This window comes from Arachis stenosperma, chromosome 6 (assembly GCF_014773155.1).
Source record: "Arachis stenosperma cultivar V10309 chromosome 6, arast.V10309.gnm1.PFL2, whole genome shotgun sequence".
In the NCBI taxonomy this organism is placed as follows: domain Eukaryota; kingdom Viridiplantae; phylum Streptophyta; class Magnoliopsida; order Fabales; family Fabaceae; genus Arachis; species Arachis stenosperma.
Window position 1 is genome coordinate 26491709 of NC_080382.1, and position 24184 is coordinate 26515892.

Genomic DNA, 24184 nt, shown 5'->3' on the forward strand with positions numbered 1-24184 from the left:
TACTTGTAGTATATAATAGTATAATAGATATAAATTAATTAATAAATTATTAAAATTTGAAAATAATAGTTATTTTAATATAAAAACAAAATAAAAATATTTATGATATAGTAAAATTAACAAAATGCTTATTGTTCATGTTCCAATTATTTTAGAATAGCTAGATATTCTTAAAATATTAGTGAAAATATGTATATTTTAAATTTTTTACTATTTTTTATTTATATAGGACCGAGTCAATCAGTTTAACCAGTGACTCATCAATTAAACCAATAACCTAATGACTCAGTAGTCTGACCGGTTCGATCACCAATTCAGTTCTGACAACTATGGTGTTACCCAACATTTCATAAATATAAACCAAAACATGATTGTCACAATTTAAAGAGTACATATGCAATCAAAAGAAACAAAACCTATACCAAAACATGAAATAGGTTGTGCAAAGTTAACAACACCCGAAATTACAAAATACTCATAAGAAAAAAGTTTATATATCTCTTTCACGATATCAAATCTACATAAACTAGATGGATATGCACAATAGCTATCTAGGTGTTGGAGTAGAGTTGCTACTGCCACTTGAACCCTATTGTTGTTGCCATTTGAAGAAGTTGGTGTAGTTGGTGGTTTGAACCTTGAAAGTGGCCATCTACTTGGGTTAAACGGAGATAGTTGTGAAGGAGGAAGTCTCCTGAAATATTTTTTGGTATACTTTTTTTAGAGGCGGTAGGCCTGACAACAGATGCAGTCAATGACCTAATTGGTGGAGGTATAATTGGAGATGACATTGGTGTTAACTTATCCACAATGACTTATAAAAAATGCCAAGATTTAAGAAGCCATATTTTAAAATGATTAAACTATTTATTGGTTGCTTAGTTGCTAATTTTTTCAAACAAACCTCATTTGCTGCTGCCTCAATGTCTACCTCCTCTAATGTCTCCTCCCAAATCATCTTTTGTTTCATGGCAGCCTCTTCATCTAAAGCATCACCAGGTGCACCATGCTCTGTTGCTGCTGTTACCTGGCCTTGCAGTTTCTGTCTAGATGTTGTTGCATCAGAACCTATTAAGTTTGGAAAGGTTGCATTTTTCATTGATGTGATTAGAATTTATAAAGCCTTGGTATTACACCAGAACACAATAAAATAGGAGATATACATGCGGTCAAAGCTATACAAGCACTATTTTGGGCCTGAGTGTGTGGGCATGAGACACGATGAATTATTCCCAAATTTTCAACAAATATAGACACATTCCTATATTCACCTCCCCAATCAGTTTGTAGTTGTTTGATTTTAGTGTCAAATTGTGTTTCGATCATCTTTTTGAATTTCTCAAAGATAGAGAATATGTGTGATTTGGCCGATAAAAAGTAAATCCATAAGTATTTTGTATGATCATCTAGAAAGAGAACAAAGTATCGACAAACAGAATTAGAGAGAGTAGGAGATGACCAAACATCAGAATAAATTAATTCAAATTCTTTGCATTAGCAACATGACAAACTTGGAGAGGGGTTCTGTGGCTCTTGCCAAATTGACAACCCTTCTAATGATGTCTTTTCTCCAAGTTAAGGAAACAAAGAGGAAGTGATGGGGAGACGGTATAGCCCATTAATCACGTGACCTGTGAGAAGGGTTTGACCCTATGGGGTCTTAACAATACAATGGTCAGGATGGAATTCAACAAATATGTCATTTTCTTTGGTCAACTGGAAAATGCTAAGAAGATTCTTTGTAATGCGGGACACGACAAGGACATTAGACAGTTTTAGAGGGAAGGGAAAGCAGGCAAAATACAAGACTCAAAATGACTAATGGGAAGAGACATACCATTCCCTAATATGAGGGAGTCATTGCCATCATAGTCGGCATAGCTGGATAGATTTTGAGCTTGGCTAGTGACGTGGTGACTTGCCCCCGAGTCAAGAAACCAATCCGGATCAACTATGCTGGAGGGAGATGCAAATAGGGCTTCTGGTTTCTTGTTGTTGTGGTAGTTGCTGGTGTTGCGAAAGTTGTGGTTAGAGGAGTTGTTATTGTTACGCCTATTGTTGTTGCTACGAGGCTTGTTGCGAGAGGGATACAAGTTGAAGTTGCCACGGTTGTAGCAGTCCCTTCCAATATGCCCCAGTTTTTCACAAATCTAGCAAAACAATCTCGGAGGAGTGGTGGCAGATTGAGAAAGCTGAGGTTGAGAGTTAGGATTGAGATTTAGAGATGAGAAGGACTGAGCAATATTGGCAGATGGGGAGAGTATAGGAAGAAGGCCAGAGTGGGAATGACCCAGAGTAGTCTCTTCACGCAAAAGGGTTGCAATAAATTTGGTGAGAGGGAGAGGAAATTGGAGCAGACCATAGGAGGTTCAAAAATTATTATAGGACGAGTCAAGACCTTTAAAGATGAAATTCTTCACGTCCTGTTCTTGAACTATGTAGCCACATTCAGCAATGGAATCGGCTAGCTTTCTCTTTTGTGCAATATAATCAATCATGGTTAATGATCCCTTCTGCAAATCTTGAAGAGAGGTTTTGAGATAATCAGCCCTAGCATTTGATTGAGCATCAAATAAATCCTCTAGAGCAATCCAAGTGCTGCGAGAGATTTCACAGGCGATGACATAAGCAAGAACATTCTCTGAGATGTGTGAATGAAGCCAAAGGAGAACAAGTTTGTTTTGTTTCTTCCATGTACATGCGCAGGGTTTGGAACAAGTGTGGGGGAAGGTTTTCAGTCATTGGTGCAGGGGTTATGTGGGTGGGAGGGATTGTGTCTTGGTGAATTAATGAGTCAAGATCAAAAGTTTCAAGAGCAGGAAGCATTGTTTTGCGCCACAGGTAGTAATTTTCATGGTTGAGTTTAATAGGAAGGATGAGAAAATTCATTGAGGTAGAATTGTTTGATGCAGAGAGAAGAAGATTATTCAACGTCATGTTGTTTGGATCTGTTAGAGGTTAGCCAATAGAGCTCTGATACCATCTTAAGTTTGGAAATGTTGCATTTCTCATTAATGTTATTAGAATTTATACAGCCCTGGTATTGCACCAGAACACAACAAAATAGGAGATATACATGCGGTCAAAACTATACAAGAGCTATAATTAAGGAACTAAGTAAACTGATATGCAACAAGATAAAGCTATTTACAAGGAGATAACAATGTGATAATATAGTTAGTTGCTGTAGAGTAGGAGACTGCCGTTAATAGAACCAAATGAGTTGTGGTTGGGACCTTAGGGTAATGTAGCATCAGAACCAAAATTATGAAATTTAGTGGTGTTAGAAGCTGCTGGCTTAATTTTGGATGCAGTAAATTCTGCAGAATTTGACTGCTGAGATGGGTTTAGATAATTACATTCAGGTGGTTAAGAAGGTGTTTGTGAAGGTTGGGAGAAGATATTAGAAGTCTGAAAGATTTTGGTTGTTTGTTTCAAGATTGGCAGCAAGACCAACTAAGCTTGGGCCAGATTCGCTTTGGGCTTTTTAACATGTTGGGTCTGATCTTCTTGCTCAACATCTTCTACAATCATTGGCTCACTAACTTGGTGTTTAATGTGTAATTCAATTCTATTCCTATTCTTCACAGCAGCTTCATACATGCCTACAATATCCAAATCAAACCTCATAAGCCTCAACCACCATCCATATCCATCCCAGACTATAGCCAGTAAAAGTTAGAAATCAAAGGGTAACCTATGCCTTTAAGCAAGTCGTTGATGAAGAATCCATTAAGTATATCTATATTCATCCTCTGTACTTCAGTAGTTTAGTCCCCTTACATATGACAACCTCCCATTTGATCTCCTTTGAATTATCCCTCGATGATGAATCAGTAAAGGGATATGTGTTGTCGTAGCCATCTCTACAGAAACAACAAAAAAGGCAACACCCCAAAATCAACAATTTTATGGAACTAAAAGCAAAGCAAAATTTTTAAAATTTTTGACAATCCTAAAAGACAAACTACACTATTAGCAGTAGAACTCAGTATCATTTCAACTTTAAAACACCTCTTTTTTTGACAAATTACACTGATTTGAAATAGTTAGAAAGTTTCATAAGTAGTCCCAAACAACACAAAGATTAACAAAGCCCAACCTCCACATTCGTAAAATTTTGAGAATATTATTTGAAAGATTAACAGTTCAAACTCATATCACAACTAAATTCCATCCAAGAAACATAATTATCAATTATGCTAGCTAAACAAATGAAGAGCTGTTCCAACAATACATAATAACAAGTTTGGTCATCAATCTCAGAATGAAACTAAGATGGGTTTTATCCGAAACCAACAAAAGTTCAGAACTTTGTGAAAATGAAGAAAAACAAATAATTGCAAATCCAGAATATAAAGAGGTGCAGGGATTTAGTGGTTAAAGAAGATGCTTAGGTTCTTCGATTCGTCTCCTATAAATCAAAAGAGAAGAATAAAGAACACACATTTCATCTGCTCCATTAATTACTCAAATGCGTAGGTTTTCGTAATAAGAATATGGATAAACTAAGGTGTTTTCTTTGGTACGTATGAAATACATTTAAAATATAGACAATTAATAATTAGTAATGTGAAATTTATTTTCTATGTTAGCATTTAAATTTTTTTAGAAAAAATATATATTATATCACCACTTTTATTAAAATATATTTTTAATTAAATAAAAAATTATTTAATTTTATAGAAAATCTTAAACATCTTTATTTTATTCGATTAGACAATATATCCTTTTAAATCAATCAAATTTTAGAATTTAACTAATCTTAATTTTATATTTTTAAATAATTTAAACAATAAAATAAAAAAAATAAAAAATATCCAACTATTCTCTCTCTCTCTCTTTATCAGCACATATTTTCTGAAAAACACAATGAGAATCTGTTGAGTTGTGGATTTCAGGTTACAGCCGTAATGACCGCTTTCTGTGTTGCCAGTCGTAGAAACAATGACAAAATTCCTTTCGTTTTTTCTTTTAAAGAATGGAAGATTTGTGAATTCATGTTTTATTTAAAAAAACCCTAATATTTCCTAATTAAATATGCCCTCCTTCTGCCTTTTCTGCTACAGAACCACTCATATAAAGATATTTAAAATGTCTTTTTTTAAAGATGTTTTTTAGTAATTAAAATTTAACATATATAATCGATTAAATCATGTTATTTTTGTCAAAATTAGGCTAGACAAATTGATTTAACCGAAAAAATGGTGAATTAAATCTTGAACTGATCTAAATTAATTATATTTTTATAAAAAATAACTATAATATCCTTATTATATAGAATGATTAAAATACTCTTATTATATATATTAATTAAAAAAATTTTAAATCCTAACCCTACGATAGAAAAATAAAAGACTAAAATTTAAGATTCTTAAAATTAATATATATAATAGAAGTATTTTAGTTATTTTCTATAATAAGGTATTGTAATTATTTTTTATAAAAAAATAATATTAATTTAAACCAATTCAAGATTTGATTCACCATTTTTCGATCAAATCAATTTGTTTAACCTAATTTTAACAAAAATAATACAATTTAATTAATTATATATATATTAAATTTTAATTATTAAAAATATTTTTATAAAAAAAATATTTTTATCGTCTTTATGTGAGTAACTGTCTTCTGCCGTTCTCCTTCTGCCTTTGCTAAGTATAGACCCTTGCTACCATCCACAACATGGATGAATGTTAAGGAGATTGTTTACTCCAAAAGTAAGAACCAAGGTTGTCTTCGACAATTTATAACGACACTTCAGTATTGGTCCCATTATTAGTTTGATTTTACTGGTGGTGTTTGGTGTACAAGAGAGAGAATAAGAAGAGGAGAGAAGAACATATTTTAGAGAGAGTTTTTAAAATCCAGTTAAACAAATACTTTTGATTTCTTTTATTTTTTAGATATTGTTATGGCCCGGCCCAGAACCAGCTTTGGGCCGACCCGATCCAAGCAGTACCCGACCCGGACACGTGCCCTCCAACCGACCCGGACACGCGTCCTGTACGGTTCACACACGGCTGCAGGACAGCGTCCTTGGAAATATGGGCCTGTCCCGTAAGGGGCCCACTACTGACATGTATATAAGGGGAAGATTGGCTCTTCCCCCGAGGTACGTCACATCTTTTCGACCCTTCATTCTGCTCGCCTGCACATTGCTGACTTAAGCGTCGGAGTGTCCTTGCAGGTGGCACCCCCCCTCGTCTATTCACCAGCACAAGTGCTCGACAGCTCGGCACATCCGCAATCAACGCGACCAAGGTTTGGACATCCTCACTTATCCACCTCTTCACTTGCACACCCGACTTGTCCGGAATCCGACAACCGAACATTGGCGCCGTCTGTGGGGATTGCCTAAATGGAAGTCGCGTTAGGACCCAGCGACCGAGCTCGAGCGAAAGGGGCGGCCTCCGTCGCCTCACAAGGGGGAGGTCGGAGATCCCCCCGACAACGCACGAGAACACGACCGTTCGGGGGAACGGGCGGCGATAGCGCCATAATAATGCAGGAGCTACGCCACAGAGTCCAGAACCTAGAACGACAGCTGGCCGACCGGGAACGAGATGGACAGTTCACCGATCCAAGCTATACCCCCTCTCCCGGGGAAGAGGAGGAAGACTCTCACCGAAGCCGCCCGCGGCGCGTATCTGCATCCAGGACGGAAGCGGAGAGCTCGCGGGAGGAGTCACCCGTAAGGAGGAGACGAAATGACACGATCATCTACTCCCGTGGCAGACCGACTCATCGGGCGACAAGAGGTCGCGAAGACGGAAGAACACGACAACCTGTCATAATGGGCGTCACCCCGTTCCACCGATCTATCCTCGAGGTCCGGCTGCCGAAACACTTCGACAAGCCAACGGACATGAGGTACGACGGAACTCAAGATCCTCTAGAACACCTCACGGCCTTTGAGGCCAGGATGAATCTAGAAGGAGTAGGAGACGAAGTGAGATGCCGCGCCTTCCCGGTGACATTAGCAGAGCCAGCGATCAGGTGGTTTAACGGCCTCCCGCAAGGTTCCATCTACAGTTTTTCAGACATCAGTCGTGCGTTCCTGGCCCAATTCACAACGCGGATCGCGAAGGCTAAGCACCCCATCAACCTTCTAGGGGTAACCCAGAGACAAGGAGAGCCGACAAGGAAGTACTTGGATCGGTTCAACGACGAATGCTTGGAAATTGACGGCTTAACCGACTCGGTGGCCAGTCTTTGCCTAACGAACGGCCTCCTCAATGAGAACTTCCGAAAACACCTTACCACGAAACCGGTTTGGACGATGCATGAAATCCAAACAGTGGCCAAGGAGTATATAAATGACGAGGAAGTCAGCCGAGTTGTGGCTGCCAATAAACGGCAGTCCGGTTATAGCCAAGCCCGGCAAACCGTCGACGGAGAGAGAGCAAAGGAAAAAGCTAGGGAGGAAGCGTCAAACAGGGCACCTCGACCGTTCCCCCGGGTCGGGAAATTCAATAACTACACTCCACTCACCCTCCCCATTGTGGAGGTCTACCAGCAGATAGCGGAGAAGGGAATTCTCCCGAAGCCCCGACCACTTAAGGACCGAACGGGAGGAAACAAGAACCTTTACTGTGATTACCACAAGGGTTATGGCCACCAAACACAGGATTGTTTTGACCTGAAGGACGCACTGGAACAAGCGATAAGGGAAGGAAAGTTAGCAGCGTTCTCCCATCTCATCAGGGAACCGAGGAGACGCTATCGCGATCAAGACGAGGAAGGCAAAGCCCGTTCGGCCAAACGGCGACAAGAACCCGAGGACAGAGATCACGGCCTCACTGTGATAAACGTGGTAACGGCAAAAAACACTGCGCCAAAGTCCCGGTCGGCACACAAGAAAGACGCCAAGGTCCTGGCGATCTCATCACCACCAGTGCAGAGCACCAAAAAACCTCCGTCCATTTCCTTCGGTCCGGAAGACCAATGGTTCAGCGACGCCCCGGAAAACCCTCCCATGGTCATAACGGCCAGAGTGGGAACCGGCCTCGTCAAACGGATCCTTGTCGACACCGGAGCCGATTCAAACATCATGTTCCGCAACGTGTTCGACGCACTAGGGCTAAAGGATACCGACCTGACGACTCACCAGCACGGGGTTATCGGGTTAGGCGATCACTTCATCAAACCGGACGGAGTCATTTCCCTACCAATGTCGGTGGGACAGATGCAAGGCCGAAGATCGGCGATGGCTGAGTTCGTGGTCCTCAGAGACTCCACAGCCTACAACATCATCCTGGAAAGAAAAACAATCAATGACTTTGAAGCCATAATCAACACCAAACTGCTAGTTATGAAGTTTGTCACTGATGACGGATCCATAGGGACCATAAGGGGAGACCTCGAGACGGCGGTCGCTTGTGACAACGCCAGCCTTTCCCTCAGAAAGAAGTCCAAGGAAGCATCTGGCATATTCCTAGCCGACCTCGATGCCAGAGTAGAGGACAACCCGAGGCCGGAACCAGAAGGGGACCTGGAGAAATTTAGCATCGGTGACGTAGGGGAAAGATTCACATTCGTTAACAAGAACCTCCCGCATGAGTTGAAGGAGCCTTTGATTGAAATGATAAGGGCCAACAAGGACCTGTTCGCATGGACGCCAGCCGACATGCCGGGCATTGATCCACAAATCATTTCACACCACCTAGCCGTCAAGCCGGAAGCACGCCCAGTGGCTCAACGGAGGAGAAAGATGTCGGCGGAAAGAGCAGAGGAGGTAGCCAAGCAAACGGCCGGCCTCCTAGAAGCAGGCTTTATACGAGAAGTGGACTACTCGACTTGGCTCTCAAATGTGGTACTGGTAAAAAAACACAATGGCCGATGGAGAATGTGCGTGGACTACTCTGACCTTAACAAAGCATGCCCCAAAGATTGCTTCCCCCTCCCCAACATAGATGCACTCGTCGACGCCGCGGCGGGGTACCGGTATCTGAGTTTCATGGACGCCTACTCCGGTTACAATCAGATACCGATGCACCGACCAGACGAAGACAAAACGGCGTTCATAACGCCAGGAGGAACTTTCTACTACAAGGTAATGCCGTTTGGCTTGAAAAATGCAGGGGCGACATATCAAAGGCTGATGAACAGGATATTCCACGACCTCATAGGGAAAACGGTCGAAGTTTACGTGGACGACATCCTGGCAAAAACAACACGACCCGATGACCTCCTAAACGACCTGGCAAGTGTGTTTGCGTCCCTCCGCCAACATGGTATGAGGCTGAACCCCCTCAAGTGCGCCTTCGCCATGGAAGCCGGCAAGTTCCTGGGATTTATGATAACTCAGAGAGGGGTAGAAGCCAACCCGGAGAAATGCCAGGCAATACTTCAGATGAAGAGCCCGGGCTGTGTCAAGGATGTCCAGAGGTTGGCAGGGCGATTGACATCACTTTCCCGGTTTCTCGGGGCCTCGGCGACAAAGGCCCTGCCATTCTTCAACCTCATGAAGAAAGGGATGGCGTTTGAATGGATACCCGCGTGCGAAGAAGCCTTTCAACACTTCAAGGAAATCCTGGCGGCACCTCCCGTTCTCGGGAAGCCAAGGGAAGGGGAACCACTGTACCTGTACCTCGCTATAACAAGCGAAGCCCTGGCCGCAGTACTAGTACGGGAGGACGGGAGGACCCAACAACCAGTTTACTTCATAAGCAGGGCCCTACAAGGAGCAGAGTTAAGATATAGCAAGTTGGAAAAGCTAGCCTTAGCACTCCTAACTTCCTCGAGAAGGTTAAAACAGTACTTCCAGAGTCACCAAGTGGTCGTCAGAACGGACCAAGGGATCCGGCAAGTTCTCCAAAAACCCGACCTGGCGGGAAGAATGATGACTTGGTCCATCGAACTCTCTCAATATGACATACGGTACGAGCCCCGGCAAGCCATCAAGGCGCAGGCCATGGCGGATTTTTTGGTTGAAGTAGCAGGAGACCCAGGCGAAGACACGGGTACACGGTGGAAGCTCCATGTGGACGGAGCCTCCAACCAGACCTTCGGAGGAGCCGGGATCATCCTAGAAAGTCCAAACGGGGTCGTATACGAACAGTCGGTCAGATTCGAGTTTCCCATCTCGAACAACCAAGCAGAATACGAAGCCCTCATAGGAGGCTTGACCCTAGCAACAGAGGTCGGCGCAAAAAGGCTGGAAGTATGCAGCGATTCCCAAGTCGTCACTTCCCAAGTAAACGGCAGCTACCAAGCCAAGGACCCCTTGTTGCAGAAGTACTTGGAAAGGGTCAAAAGCTTGAGCCAAAAGTTCGACGAGGTCACGGTCCAGCATGTACCCAGAGAAAGGAACACACGAGCAGACCTCCTATCAAAGTTAGCCAGCACGAAGCCAGGGGAGGGAAACCGGTCTCTCATCCAAGGCATGACAAGAGAACCTGCAATTGCACTACACATAACAACCCTAAGTTCTTCGTGGCTAGACCCCATCACCAACTACCTAGAACACGGCCAAGTCCCTGGTGATGAAAAGGAAGCGGTGAAATTAAGGAGGGAAGCGGCCAAATACGCCGTCATCCAAGGACAGCTGTTCAGAAAAGGGCTCAGCCAACCCCTACTGAAGTGCCTACACCCCGACCAAACGGACTACGTCCTCAGGGAAGTCTACGAGGGCTGCTGTGGGCACCACATAGGAGGAAAAGCCCTAGCAAGGAAGTTGATCCGAGCTGGGTACTACTGGCCGTCGATGATGGCAGATTCCAAAGAATTTGTCAAAAAGTGCGTAAAGTGCCAACAGAACGCCAACTTCGCCAAGGCACCAGCAAACGAGTTGAGCTTGCTGACGACTTCCCGGCCGTTCGCTCAGTGGGGAATCGACCTCTTAGGGCCCTTCCCTGTCGGCCCTGGGCAGGTCAAATATCTCATAGTGGCAATTGATTACTATACCAAATGGATAGAAGCCGAACCATTGGCTAGCATATCCTCAGCCAATTGCAGAAAATTCATGTGGAGGCAGGTGATAACACGGTTCGGGATACCAGAAGTCGTCATCTCGGACAACGGCACACAATTTGCTGACAAAAAGTTCACGGAATTTCTCAGCGGCCTAGGCGTAAGGCAAAAGTTCTCGTCGGTAGAACACCCTCAGACGAATGGACAAGTGGAGTCCGCCAACAAGGTTATCCTTTCAGGACTGAAGAAGAGGCTGGACAATAAAAAGGGTGCTTGGGCCGATGAACTAGCAGCGGTCCTCTGGTCCTACCGAACGACCGAGCAGTCATCCACTAAAGAAACTCCTTTCCGACTGACGTACGGTGTGGACGCGGTAATACCCGTAGAGATCGGGGAACCAAGCCCGCGGTTGCTCCTAAAGGGGGTGGAGGAAGCCGTAGACAAGGACCTGATAGATGAAGCCAGAGAGATGGCCCATTTGACAGAAATGGCGCTAAAGCAAAGGGTGGCTCTGCGCTACAACACCAAAGTACTCAAGAGGGAATTCAAGCCAAACGATCTCGTCCTGAGACGAAATGATATCGGCCTGCCGACCCCTGGAGAAGGAAAGCTAGCGGCTAACTGGGAAGGCCCGTATAGAATCAAGAAAGCAATGGGAAAAGGGGCATTCAAGCTAGAAAGACTTGACGGCAAAGAAGTCCCGAGAACATGGAATGCGGACAACCTAAGAAGATTCTACTCCTAGGGGAAGAACCGACAAACCGATCTTGCTAGCTAAATGGTTAATTCGCACACTCAACTTTTGAACTTCTCATAGCGACTTACAAGTCCTTTATAGAACTACCGAATACATTTTACTTGTGCAAATTTTCTCTCCTATTTTGTCACTTAATTTTCCAGATAGACCACCGCGTCCAACGACGGCGTACGTTCCCGGGACTGATCACCCCGGGAACCCGTCAATCACAATCATAACGACAACGCAAAAGGCCATGAGCCGTTGATATAAGCGAAGACAATAAACCAAAAAACGGTTAAAAGAAACGGCAATACGAGCAAATGATAAAACGGTCGTTGATAAAAAGCCAAGTTTAAACGGCTAAACACCAAAAATGTTAAATTGTTCGCAAGCCAAAAAACGGCTAAGACTAAAATAGTTTACAAGTCATAACAAAGCGACTGCACAAAAAGCTGTAAACTAAGAATTCACTTCTTGGGAACGTCGACAACCTTGCCATCTAAAATAATCTTGCGGACACCAATCGCCGACGTGTCGAACTCAGGAGCAACAATTTTAATTTGAGCTTTGAGGGCTTCCTCAGTGCCCAAAATCGCAGCTTTGCCCTGTTTAACGACGTCCTTGTACTTCGCCTTCCATGTCGCCAGTTCGGCCTCCACAACCCGCTTCTCTTCCTCAACTTCGGCCACACGCTTTTGCGCCGCGCCGACCTGACCTTCCAGAGCCATCTCACGCTCCACCAAACGTTCAATCGTCGCGTCCGACTCCTTCTGTTTCTTCTCGGCAGCTGTTAACTTTTGTTCGGCGGCAGTAGCTTTCTGATCAGCAGTGGTGGCCTTCTTCTCGGCGGCATCCAACTTCTCCGAAGATTGAGTCAACTGCTCCCGGAGAGTTTCAACTTCACTCTTTAACTCATTATTGGCCTTCCCACTAGCTTCCAGCTTCCTACGGAGGGACTCCATCCCGGACAACTCAAACTCGGCCTTCCGGGCTATCACGGCACCCCGCAGAAGTGTCCGGTACATCCACCTCGCTTGCCCGGCAAGAGAGGACTCGTGGAAGAACTCCTCAGTACCAGGGACCAGTTGGGTATCTATGAAGTTGCTTGCATCAAAATTCCTCTCCATAACAGTGAGGACTCCCTCGGGGCTAGATGACGCCGTGGAAGCTTTCTTTCTTTTTCTTGGGTTGGGGACCTCTTCCACCTCCACATCCGGGCCAAGAACGGAACCATCAGTTTCTACCACCTCGTGGACGGGGGAGGCATGGACTACCTTACCACTCTCGACCGCGGCACCTTGAGTCGAAGTGCCAATCCCATCGGTTGCGGCCTTTTGCTCGGGAACGTCTTTGTCCTCCGGAGCATCAGGTCCCTTGGAGGCGGGTTGCTCGTCACTCTCCTCATCGTCGCCACCACCGAGGAAAGTTTGAAACAAGTCGGGAAGACCCGTCACGGACGCAGACATGTCCACTGCGGGAAAACAAGGAAGGTCGGTTAGTCGTCACATAATATCGACAAGAAGGAAAAAGACAAAGGGAAAAGTAAAAAGCTTCTCACAAATATAGTTACGGCCGGACTCCCGGTCACCCATAAGGAGATGGGGATTTACTGGGTTCTTCCCAAAAACCGCGTTTAGCACCTCGGCAATCTGCTGATCTACTGCCGACATGTTTTTATAAACTACCTTAATAAAACTATTGGCTCCTGCCCCGAAGCTCCAATAAGTCGGGATGAGCCGTACCCCCTCCAGAGACAACCAAAAGGGGTGACGACCTTTGGCCGGGCGGACCTTAAAATACTTGTCCTTAAACCCATGGTAAGAATCTTCGAACAAGCCGAAGATCTTCCGACCCTGAGCAGCCCGGAAGGACATGAACCCTTTCCTATGTTTCCCCTCCTTGGTAGGGTTCGTGAGGGTGAAGAAAAAGAGGAAGACATCTACAGACACCGGCAGGTCGAGATATTCACAAACCATCTCGAAACAGCGGATCGAAGCCCAACTGTTCGGATGCAACTGCGACGGTGATACAGAAATTCGGTTTAAGAGCGCCATTTGAAAGGCGGAAAACGGAATGCGAACTCCGACTTGAGTGAACATGGCCTTGTAGAACCAAATCCAGTCGGCGACCTGGCGGGGTTGGAAGTTGATTTCATACAACCGCTCGTGAGCAGCCGGGACGAAAGCGTCATAATTGGCCTCCTCGTCAGTCCCGCCACACAAATACCCGGCTTGTCGGAACTCGGTGAGCTCCTCTTCGGCCATTTGGTTGGGTGAATCCCTTACATCAGAGACGACCCAAGAATATTGGTCGTACGCCGCAGGGTTAACGGATGCCCGGGAGACCGTGCGAGCCATACCTACATGGGGGTACCATCCAGTTAGTCTAAGAGATCGGTTGCTCAGACCGAAAACAAACACCACCCCCCACGACTTCCCGACTAAAGCCAAACAGGACTAAAAGGCTAAAAGAACGAGAAAAAGCCTACCCTAGAATGGTACTTTCCCCCCCTAACACGTCTACTCGCGACTAAAAGGCTACGCAGTAACATCAAAAGAACAAAGCAACAAGCATACCAAAAATAATGCATAAAAAAGGGGATGATTCAAAAGTTACCTGAATTGATGAAAGGAAGATGAAGCTGAATCTGGGAAAATGCAAGAAACACGAACGGAGGCACCACAACAAAGCCTTGTAGCAAGGAGGAAGAAGGGAGAATAGGGAGGGCGGAAAAAGTGCATAAAGAGCAGAAATATCAAACCCACTCGTTTAAAAACTGCCTCCAGAGCGCGAAACGCCTGGGGGCAAAATGGTCTTTTCAAGCGGGGTTTTTTACCCCATTATGAGCATTCAATGCCCGGCGCAGGAAACGAAGCGATGAAACGGTTGTTTGAGCAACCAAGAGACGCGCGTTGGGGGCACGTCCTCCCCACGAGCGACCGACCAGACGAGATGCGAGACGACACGCCATTGGTAGCTTTCACGATTACCATTGGCGCGTGGGGGCACTGTTACGGCCCGGCCCAGAACCAGCTTTGGGCCGACCCGATCCAAGCAGTACCCGACCCGGACACGTGCCTTCCAACCGACCCGGACACGCGTCCTGTACGGTTCACACACGGCTGCAGGACAGCGTCCTTGGAAATATGGGCCTGTCCCGTAAGGGGCCCACTACTGACATGTATATAAGGGGAAGATTGGCTCTTCCCCCGAGGTACGTCACATCTTTTCGACCCTTCATTCTGCTCGCCTGCACATTGCTGACTTAAGCGTCGGAGTGTCCTTGCAGGTGGCACCCCCCCTCGTCTATTCACCAGCACAAGTGCTCGACAGCTCGGCACATCCGCAATCAACGCGACCAAGGTTTGGACATCCTCACCTATCCACCTCTTCACTTGCACACCCGACTTGTCCGGAATCCGACAACCGAACAGATATGTTTTTGTTATATTATTTAAATTATTTAAAAATATAAAATTAGAATTAATTAAATTTTAAAATTTGGTTAATTTATAAGAATACTTTTGTCTAATCGAATAAAATAAAAATGTTTAAAATTTTTTATAAAATTAAATAAATTTTTTATTTAATTAAAAAATATTTTAATAAAAATGATGATATAATATATATTTTTTTAAAAAAAATTTAAATACTGGTGTGAAAAATAATCAATAACTTTTTCTTTCGGTTCTAAATTGAAAAAATAGAGAACAACTCCAGAAAAAGAGAGCTCATGAGCGTTACATGAGGTTGCAAGGCAAGGAAAAACAGAACAATCGAGGAAGGATTTAGGTACCAATAATCAATGGAGGCTTATGATGAGTTGGAGGGAAAACGGTGACTGCTGTTTTAACCGTCTCACAGCGATTGAGTTTGGGCAGTATCTTTCTCTGGCGACTCACAAATGCATAGTTTTGTGGGGTTGGGAAGGGAAAGGGTGAATGAATGGCGCGAACTAAACCCGAATTTTCTTAATTTTTCTATTATACCCCAAGTTGGATATAATTTAAATAAATAAAAAATAAAAATAAAATGCTAGATCAATAACATTAGCCACATTAGAGAGAATGTGTTTTGTTATTTCTGAACTTAAATTCAAAGAAATTTTAATTGAAGTATAAGATATTATTAACCTTATGTAGACAAGAGATTTAACTTTTAATTATCTAAAATGATGGTATTTTGTCTTAACCTTAGTTGAAAGTTGAAACAATCCCACTTTGGATATTTCCTTGCCCATACTCAAACTTAACCATGGATACGGATCATAAGTCCATCATATAAAGAGGGGCCTACTAGGAGAGGTAATGCGTGGTAGGCAAAGAGAGAAGACGCTTGTGAATGTGATTTGTGAACTCTCAAGTGTGTTAACCACACCTCCTTCGTTTCATTTCCATCACTCACTCCCAATTCCAGTTCAGAACTAAACATGGGAACGGCTTCTGTTATTCAGAATCCCGTTAACTATTACCACTATGCTAACGGCGACACAACGTTAACGTTAAGGTTTAGGGTGAAGGCTTCACTGCCACCTGCTCCACCCTCCAAGTGCTTTCCCTCTCTCTCTCTCGTCGCTTCGTACAACCGCCGCCACCAATTTGCGATTTCTTGCTCCAAACCGCCTGGCCCTCCGGAAGCAGGACGTAAGAGCACCACTCCGCAACCGCGTCATGACGTCACCAACTTAGATACGCCTCCACAACTGCACCACCAAGATTACGCTTCCTCTGTTAGAACCGTTGCCTTTTGGGTGTGTGCGATTCACTGCACTCGTTATTCTATCATTTTATCATCTTCCATTTTCTTTGCGTTTCGTTATCGTTTCCTATTTTGATTCTTTTTTCTTATCTAGGTTTGCACGGCTGTGGCGTTTGGTATTGGTTTGGGTTTTAAGGACGGTATTGGCAAAGCTTCTGAGTTTTTCGCTGGGTAAGCATTCGCATCCAATTTCAAGGGTTTCATTCCGAGCTTGTTTGAAAACCATTTAATACGATAAAAGAATTCTATTTTTTTAGGAAAAAAATTTATTTTTATATAAAACTCAATTCCATAATTTAGAATGATTTTAACATATTAATAAGATAGAATTAAATTTTTTAGTTTAGAATAATTTTTATATAAATTAAATTTTCTTCTTTTACGATTTTAATTTTCACAAAGTTATTTTATTAATTATAAATAGATATTTTTTATATTTGATCTATTAAGTTTTAGGAGTGTGAGAATTGATTTGGAATGTAGGAAAGATAAGAATTGGAATTCTCAAAGAAATTTAAATAATTCATTTTTAGTGGTTTCAAAACAATGAAAAAAAATTCAACTCTTTGATTGAATTCTAATTCTTAGCATTCCAGTTTAATACCATGCAGGAATCTTCAAATGAGTCCAACTCACATATTTATATACTGTAGAGTAATATTTAAGCAATATGTTTAATTTGCAGTTTCATACTTCCATCACGGGATGCAATGATTCAATAGTTGTTGATGTCATTTGCAGCTTTTAACTTAACACCTTAACTTATACGTTAATTTATAGTGTTACAGCCATAGTTACATGGAACACAATACGCTCCGTTTGCAGTATGCCATATGTAAAATATTTTATGTGAAAAATATGGATTTGGATCCTCTAAAGTTTGAATTTTACTTTAGAGAGTAAAGTGTGCTCTCTCACTATTGATTTCATATGTGGGACCAAAAATAAATATGAAAGAGAAACTATTAAAGAGTAGAAGATCACACTTTACTCTCTAAAGTAAAATTCAAACTTTAGATAATCTAAATCCGAAAAATATACATGACATTCGAATTTCGATACACAGATGAATTGGTACGTGTTATGTGCAAATTGGTACGTAGTATGCTATCTAATTGGTGAATTCATGTAACTATGCTTATAGCATGGTTCCAATGCCTAAATACAAATAATTTGGTGTTTGGAATGTCGGCATATATTTTTTTTTGCATTTATCATCACATTAAGAAAAAGATTGTAACTGTTTAAAGCTTTCTGCCTCGCTTTCACTGTGCTGACTGTGATGATGATCTCTGCCTTCTGTGCACTTTTTCCAGATACATGTTGGAGCAGAGTCTTTCTGTTGATAATCTCTTTGTCTTTGTTTTGATATTCAAATACTTTAAAGTGCCAGTTATGTATCAGGTGATGTGAAAACCTACTGGCCATGGTTAAATCATGCTTAAATTGTAGCTTTTGGTGCTAAAATTTTGTAAACATGGTTTTGACAATTGGATGAGGCTGAGTTTAGAAAACTGGACCGTGGTTTTTCATTTGTGATTCCTTATTGAACTTACAGAGCCGTGTACTTTCATATGGTATTGCTGGTGCTGTTTTCTTTCGTCTAACATTAATAGTTCTTGGAACTGCCACCCTTCAGGTTTGTTTCATGATGCATAGATTTCTTTGTATATTTTATGCATGTAATTTTTTGTATCATTATAAGACTTACACCTTTATTGTCTTCTATTGTTGTGTTGTTTTAGAGGTTTGAGGCAGTTAACCTTCTTTTGGCAGCAATATTGATTTATTCATCGTTTAAGGTGAAGATTCATGTTGACGTTTTATTGAAAGTTTATGGCTCTTGGTGCAGAATGTGCAATTTTGTGGCTTTAATCACAACATGTTTCTTATTCTATGAATAGCTATTTGCAAGTGAAGAAGATGAGTCTGACTTATCAAATAACTTTGTGGTGAAGACATGCCAGAAATTTATCCCTGTAACAAGTAATGTTATATAACCTTGATTCTTACTTTCTTGGTGATTTTCTTGCTGATTGCTTGGGTATTTTGTAGTCGCTTTTGGTTCATACTATGCGGAAGAAGGTCACGGAAGAATATAATTGAATGCCTGGGCTCAATCAGTTGAAATCTAAATTATGCTTAAAGGATTCATATTCGAGTATAAATGGCTGAACCAAAGCTTATGGCAAAGATTTTTAGGAACCTGAAATTACCACCCACCTCCCCTCCCAAAGAAAAAACAAAAACAAAAAAACCGAAAAAAGAAAAAGAAAAAGAGTTGTCTGTCAGTCCATGTAGGAACTAATTTCTCTGGCATATGCAAACAATAATTGTGATACATTTTCCTGAACTTCTACTGCAAACTCTATATCCTTCAACCACATAAATGTTGTATGATGTGCTTTGGGTATAGCCATATTGTACCCTTTTCGTCACTTAGATTAAGTTCTTAGGTATTTTGTACTGTTCTCCAATATAGGCAGCACTGAAGTGGTTTATTTGGTGAATCCAATGTTCTTTTTCTGATTGGTTGATTGTATAAACAGGAATTACAGCCAAGTAGGTTATGTATGAGTGTTAATGGACAAAATATATTGTCGGCTTATACAGATTTCACCTGGCATGTAATCTTTTGCATTGAGTTTCTTTAACTTGTACTTAGTAATTATATCTGTTATGTCTTGTATAAAATTATTGCAGCATATTATGATGGAAATAAGTTCATAACAAATCAGGATGGGATGTGGAAAGTAAGTTATTGATTAACTTTAGTTTCAAATTTGAATTAATTCCTGATTGCATCTGCTAAATCATTTGTCATCTTTTGACGAGTTAAGCCTCAAAGTGGTTCCTAAAATTATACTCGAACCTCATAGTAGTCCCTCAAGTTAATAGTTACCTATATTCATCTTTGAAGTTGCACTCCGGGACTCAAGAGTTGTCCTTCAGGCAATTTTCGTCAATGAAACACCATCGGAAAGCTGATGTAGACAGGTTTCCGACACGCTGGCAAGCCTAAACGGCTTTGTATTTGGTTTGGCGCCTAAATTGTGCCGGAGGATGTCGTTTCATTTGTAAGTACATTAACCCTTCCCTAATTCAACATTTTCTCTTCCTCCCAAAACACAATCAGAGACCTTTTCTTCTCCTTGTTACTCTTTAATGGCGTTGCTCTGAGATATCAAGGGCCCTCCTGCAAATATCATAGATGGCTTCATTGTCCAAAGAGCACAGCAACATCAGTGTGCTCGAGGAGAGAATGACTGGAAAGAACACTATTGTATGGCTCTACAACAGCCGTCCAAACCTGAAATCAGAAATTAGAAAGGGGGGAACAACATTGTTAATTTCAGGCAAAGCAAACCCCAAAGTAGTGATTAGGGAATAGAACACGTGAGGTAAATTCTTGAACAACAAATCTTTAAGTTATACCTGATGGAAAGGGTAGATGGTGCAGCCGAGCTTGGACTTCTTGCCGTAATCGACGGAGAGGCGCTCAAGGAGGAGGGAACCGAGGTCGGAGCCAGTACCGCTACCGGTGTTGAAAACGAGGAAGGCCTGGAGGCTGGTGCAGTTGTTTGCGAGCTTGCGAACGTGATCAAGGCAGAGGTTGACGATCTCCTTGCTGACGGTGTAGTGTCCCTTGGCGAATTTGTTTGTGGTGTCCTTCTTGCCGGAGATAAGCTGCTCTGGGTGGAAGAGCTGGCAGTAGGGCCGGCTCTGACCCCGTCGATGATGGTTGGCTCCAGATCGACGAAGACAGCATGAGGAATGTGCTTGCCGGATCTTGTCTCGCTGAAGAAAGTGTTGAATGCATCGTGCGCTACTCCAAAGGAAGTGTCACTGGCAGTTACAGAAATCAGATCGAAGAATTGATGAATCGAAAAGTGGAATTGGAATTGAAATTGAAATTGAAACCTAGTTACTTACCTAGGCATCATCCCATCAGGCTGGATGCCATTGATAGAGGAAGGCTGCATCATCGTCATCATTCTTTCTCCTAGTGAAGAACAGCTAAGAAGAGAAGGTCTGAAGCAAATTTGGGGATTAAGGTTTTTAAAATTGGTCCAGGGACTAAATTGCCATAGAAAAGTTTCGTCCTCCACATCAGCTAGCTGTTATCTTGCCAACGTGTCAGAAACGAGTCCACATCAGCTTTCCGATAACGCTTGTTGACGGAAATTGCTTGAAGGACGACTCTGGGTCCCGGAGTGCAACTTTAGGGATAAATATAGGTAATTATTAACTTGAAGGACCACTACAAGGCTCGAATGTAACTTTAATGACTACTTTGAAGCTTACCTCTCTGAGTTGACAGCACAAATGCATTCAAACCTTTTTGGAATTAGCATTTGTTGCTTTCGGGACAAAACTAAACAGACTTTTTGTACTAAATTATTCTCAACTTGATTTCTAACAGGGTCAAACATTTTGGGCAGGCCACACCTTTGCTTCTTACTGTAGCAGTTATTGAGCTCAGTGACATTGCATTTGCAGTAGGTTTTTCGCATCTCTCTGATTTCTGTGGACTTTCCGGTTACTTTGGCAAGAGAATGTTGACTGACTTTTTTCTTGTTTATTTTCTTTTTGAAGGTTGACTCAATACCTGCAGTTTTTGGTGTAACACGGGATCCTTTCATAGTTTTTACATCTAATCTTTTTGCGATTTTGGGTTAGTTTTCTTGCTTGTGTTTTCTTGTGAATTGTGATGTACTAATAAATATCGAAATTTGATTTCTTATATATTTTGGAACTGGGATCTGTTTCCCTTCAAGGACTATAATGCATTATATACCTGGTTTTAGAAAGGCTGCTTGTTTCTGTTTGTTTGTGGATTACATTGAGTTCATTTGTATGCTTGCATCTGTTCCTAAGAAGTGGGATTACATATTGTTCCATAAATGAACTCACTTGTTATATTCTTGTATTTGTTTCAGTTAAATCTTTTGCTCTTCTTTACAAGTTTAGCAATAACTAAATAAGAAACATTTCTGAATTTTAGGCTTAAGGTCGCTTTACACGATAATTTCTGAGGGTATGTCCGAGCTCGAGTACTTACAGGTAACTGTTGACTTGCTCTCTTCAGGTACCATGGTTTCTGCATAACTTTCTGCCGTTTATATTGCATCTCATTTGATTTAACTGTGTACAACGTTATTGTTATCCATCCTTTTCATTGACATCCGATTTTGGTCTTCTCAGTCTTCCATTGCTGTCGTTTTGGGATTCATCGGGTGTAAGATGATCTTGGACTACTTTGGTTGGTGCCCTAATCCTTGATGAATTAATTGTCAATTTAATCATTATCCATGGTTCTTATATTTTACATGTTTTACTCTTTGCAGGTATCCATGTCTCAACAGAGGCATCTCTTGGTTTTGTAGCCTCAAGTCTTACCATCGGGGTGATATCGAGTCTGGCAAAGAAATCCGACAAACTTACAAAGTGAATTCAACACAGGTGGGTTGAGCTATACACAATTATCTGTTCTATGGCTTAAGCAAATGTCCAAAAGCTAGAGCATAACATTGAAATAGTGGGAAATGCCTCCTGTTTTTCACCATTGTCTTTGGCTGGAATCTGGTTTTGATTTCTGAACTGAGACAAAGGATAGAGCTTTTCCAGTCCAAAATCATGTGTCCATGTGAATTATTTTTAATGGTTTCATGCTCCATGATTTATAGTTGTATATTGTTTAATGTTTATATATAAAAGATGGGGAAATAAACCTCCACTAACCTTTCAAATTAAATGAAATCTTTCTTTTTTTTTTCTTTTCTTTGTTTTTTTTGAAATCTTGGGTGGAAATTTCTTTTACCTATTTCTCTCGGCAATCTATTATTAACAACTTCGTCTCAATTATTTTCACGGTAAAATATGGATCCTCTAGATTTGTAACTTGTCGCAAACGAGAAAGAAACAAAATCACTATTTCACAGGTATTCATGATATGTTCCTTATGGTAACTGGGTTCATGAATTATGGTCAACAAACAATCCGAGCCGCAAGATACATTGGTCAAAGTTTCATAATTATCTTATCCCACGCAAATCGTTTACTCGTAACTATTCAATATCCTTATGAAAAATTAATTACATTAGAACGATTTTGCAGTCGAATTCATGTCCTATAGATTTATCTATTGTTAATTGGAAACTAGAAACAAATATTTGAAAGAAACGTTTGTTTAATTACAGTATTAATTTTGGAATTTGTATATCTTGTGGTAATTGTTTTTTTGGGGGGAATGTAGGAAAATGGTGGAGTAAAAGCGCCATTCTCTTCAATTTGGTAACAAACTAATTTTCATTGATAGTGCCAAGCAACTGTATTTCCTGTTTGTATCCAAATGTAGAAAATGTAAAGTCAAAATTCACAAGTTACACTGTCTGGATAAAGTCGAGTCTAGTTGTCTAAATTCATTTTTATCATATGATGTTAGATTTGACTATACTCTTGCACAGTGTGAAATGACACCGGTATCTCTTTGGAGATTTTTACGAAATATCAGTTCAACATAACATATATATCTCGAGAAAAAAAAAGAAACCCTTATCCTCCCAAAACTTGGAGGTTGACTCAATAACTTCTGGATCTTACCAATTGTTAGCTTTTCATCTTATTTCCTATGTGAAATAAAGATAAAAAATAAAAAATAAAAATATATGACAATTACAACTTGAATTTGAAAAGGAAAATTACTTCCTAGGCGGCCAAGAAGGGAAAAAAAATCTAAGTAAATTGCAGCTAGAATTAGGTGGCATGATATGGAATCAACACTTAATATATTTTAATCACTAATGAGTTTTTCTAATCACTCCAAACTTGTCAACATTTGCACCAATTAGGATAATCCTTCGAGCAGTTTAGCATAGCATTTTTTCACATATTATATTCAAAAGATGGCAAGCCCTACTATATGGAAATTTCTGAAAAATAAAAGTTATCTAAAAGAAAAAGAGCAGGAACTCATTACAATCCCTTTTTCAAGGGGCACTTGCAGTGGTAGGTGTTAACTAATTTTTCTTTTTTAGTTTCTCAGTATCTTTTTGTTTGACAAATTGAAGATTAATCCAATATAATATGAATATGAATATGAGCTTTCATTTAAAGAATAGCTTATGAATTGTTGTTTACATAACTGTGATGGAATCCTTTTACATTTGTTTAAGTAGATGATTTAGCTAATTATTTGACTAAGTTAGTTAATTGATTAATGGTTTAATTACTCTACAGGTCTTTATAGTTTTACCAAATTTTTAATTAGGTCTCTATATTTTTTTTAATTGGGTCCTTATCCATTAATTTTTTTTTTCAATTTAGTCCCTGTTAACGTTAAACGTTAAAAAAATGTTAGTGAATTGTGAAATTACTTGTATACCCTTAGGGACCCAATTGAAAAAAAAATAGAGACCTAATTAAAAATTCGGTGAAACTATAAATATTCAATCAAAGATATTCCTATAATCCTTAGGGACCTGCAGCGCTTACATTGTACCTGGGGAGAAGATAAACAAAAGTAACCAAATCTCAGAACAATTCAAAAATAACAAAATACATTTTTTTTTATCTTATTGAGGCATACAACAGTTTTAACCACAACTACAATCCTAATCCACATCATTTAATTGCAATAATCCATATAGAATTAGTGACATTAATTCGCATACCCAGGAGGATTCTTGGCATTTTCATCATTTTGAGAGGAATCACCAACAGCAACAGAAAGATCAAGTTGATGAATCATAGTGGTGACAAGAGTAGCATCTT

The 24184-nt window shown here is 41.1% G+C and overlaps 2 protein-coding genes across 3 annotated transcripts; both read left to right on the forward strand.

Moving 5' to 3' along the window:
- The first annotated feature begins 9916 nt into the window (after positions 1-9916).
- Positions 9917-11659, forward strand: LOC130933924 (uncharacterized). The gene is made up of 3 exons (XM_057863524.1): positions 9917-10239; positions 10306-10873; positions 10979-11659. The coding sequence occupies exons 1-3, from the start codon at positions 9917-9919 to the stop codon at positions 11657-11659; spliced, it is 1572 nt and encodes a 523-aa protein (XP_057719507.1).
- Positions 11660-15882: 4223 nt separating this feature from the next.
- Positions 15883-22189, forward strand: LOC130935101 (thylakoid membrane protein TERC, chloroplastic-like). Of its 2 annotated transcripts, none has more exons than XM_057864671.1 (12): positions 15883-16403; positions 16506-16582; positions 17728-17815; positions 17970-18050; positions 18157-18213; positions 18316-18397; positions 19115-19164; positions 20854-20910; positions 21008-21086; positions 21417-21500; positions 21617-21674; positions 21760-22189. In XM_057864671.1, the coding sequence occupies exons 1-11, from the start codon at positions 16083-16085 to the stop codon at positions 21652-21654; spliced, it is 1014 nt and encodes a 337-aa protein (XP_057720654.1). In that variant the 5' UTR covers positions 15883-16082; the 3' UTR covers positions 21655-21674; positions 21760-22189. The 2 variants fall into 2 exon arrangements, with proteins under 2 accessions (XP_057720654.1, XP_057720653.1); XM_057864670.1 differs by having other exon boundaries at positions 15896-16403; positions 21417-21475.
- Positions 22190-24184: the final 1995 nt, after the last annotated feature.

What these genes read in the sequence shown, in the direction of transcription:
- LOC130933924 (XM_057863524.1), top strand. Translation starts at nt 9,917, where the DNA reads ATGGCGGATTTTTTGGTTGAAGTAGCAGGAGACCCAGGCGAAGACACG. An exon ending in AAGGACCCCTTGTTGCAGAA is followed by an intron (nt 10,240 to 10,305) that starts GTACTTGGAAAG and finishes GCATGTACCCAG; the next exon opens with AGAAAGGAACACACGAGCAG. An exon ending in TCCCTGTCGGCCCTGGGCAG is followed by an intron (nt 10,874 to 10,978) that starts GTCAAATATCTC and finishes ATGTGGAGGCAG; the next exon opens with GTGATAACACGGTTCGGGAT.
- LOC130935101 (XM_057864670.1), top strand. Translation starts at nt 16,083, where the DNA reads ATGGGAACGGCTTCTGTTATTCAGAATCCCGTTAACTATTACCACTAT. An exon ending in TTAGAACCGTTGCCTTTTGG is followed by an intron (nt 16,404 to 16,505) that starts GTGTGTGCGATT and finishes TTTCTTATCTAG; the next exon opens with GTTTGCACGGCTGTGGCGTT. An exon ending in TTGGAACTGCCACCCTTCAG is followed by an intron (nt 18,051 to 18,156) that starts GTTTGTTTCATG and finishes GTGTTGTTTTAG; the next exon opens with AGGTTTGAGGCAGTTAACCT.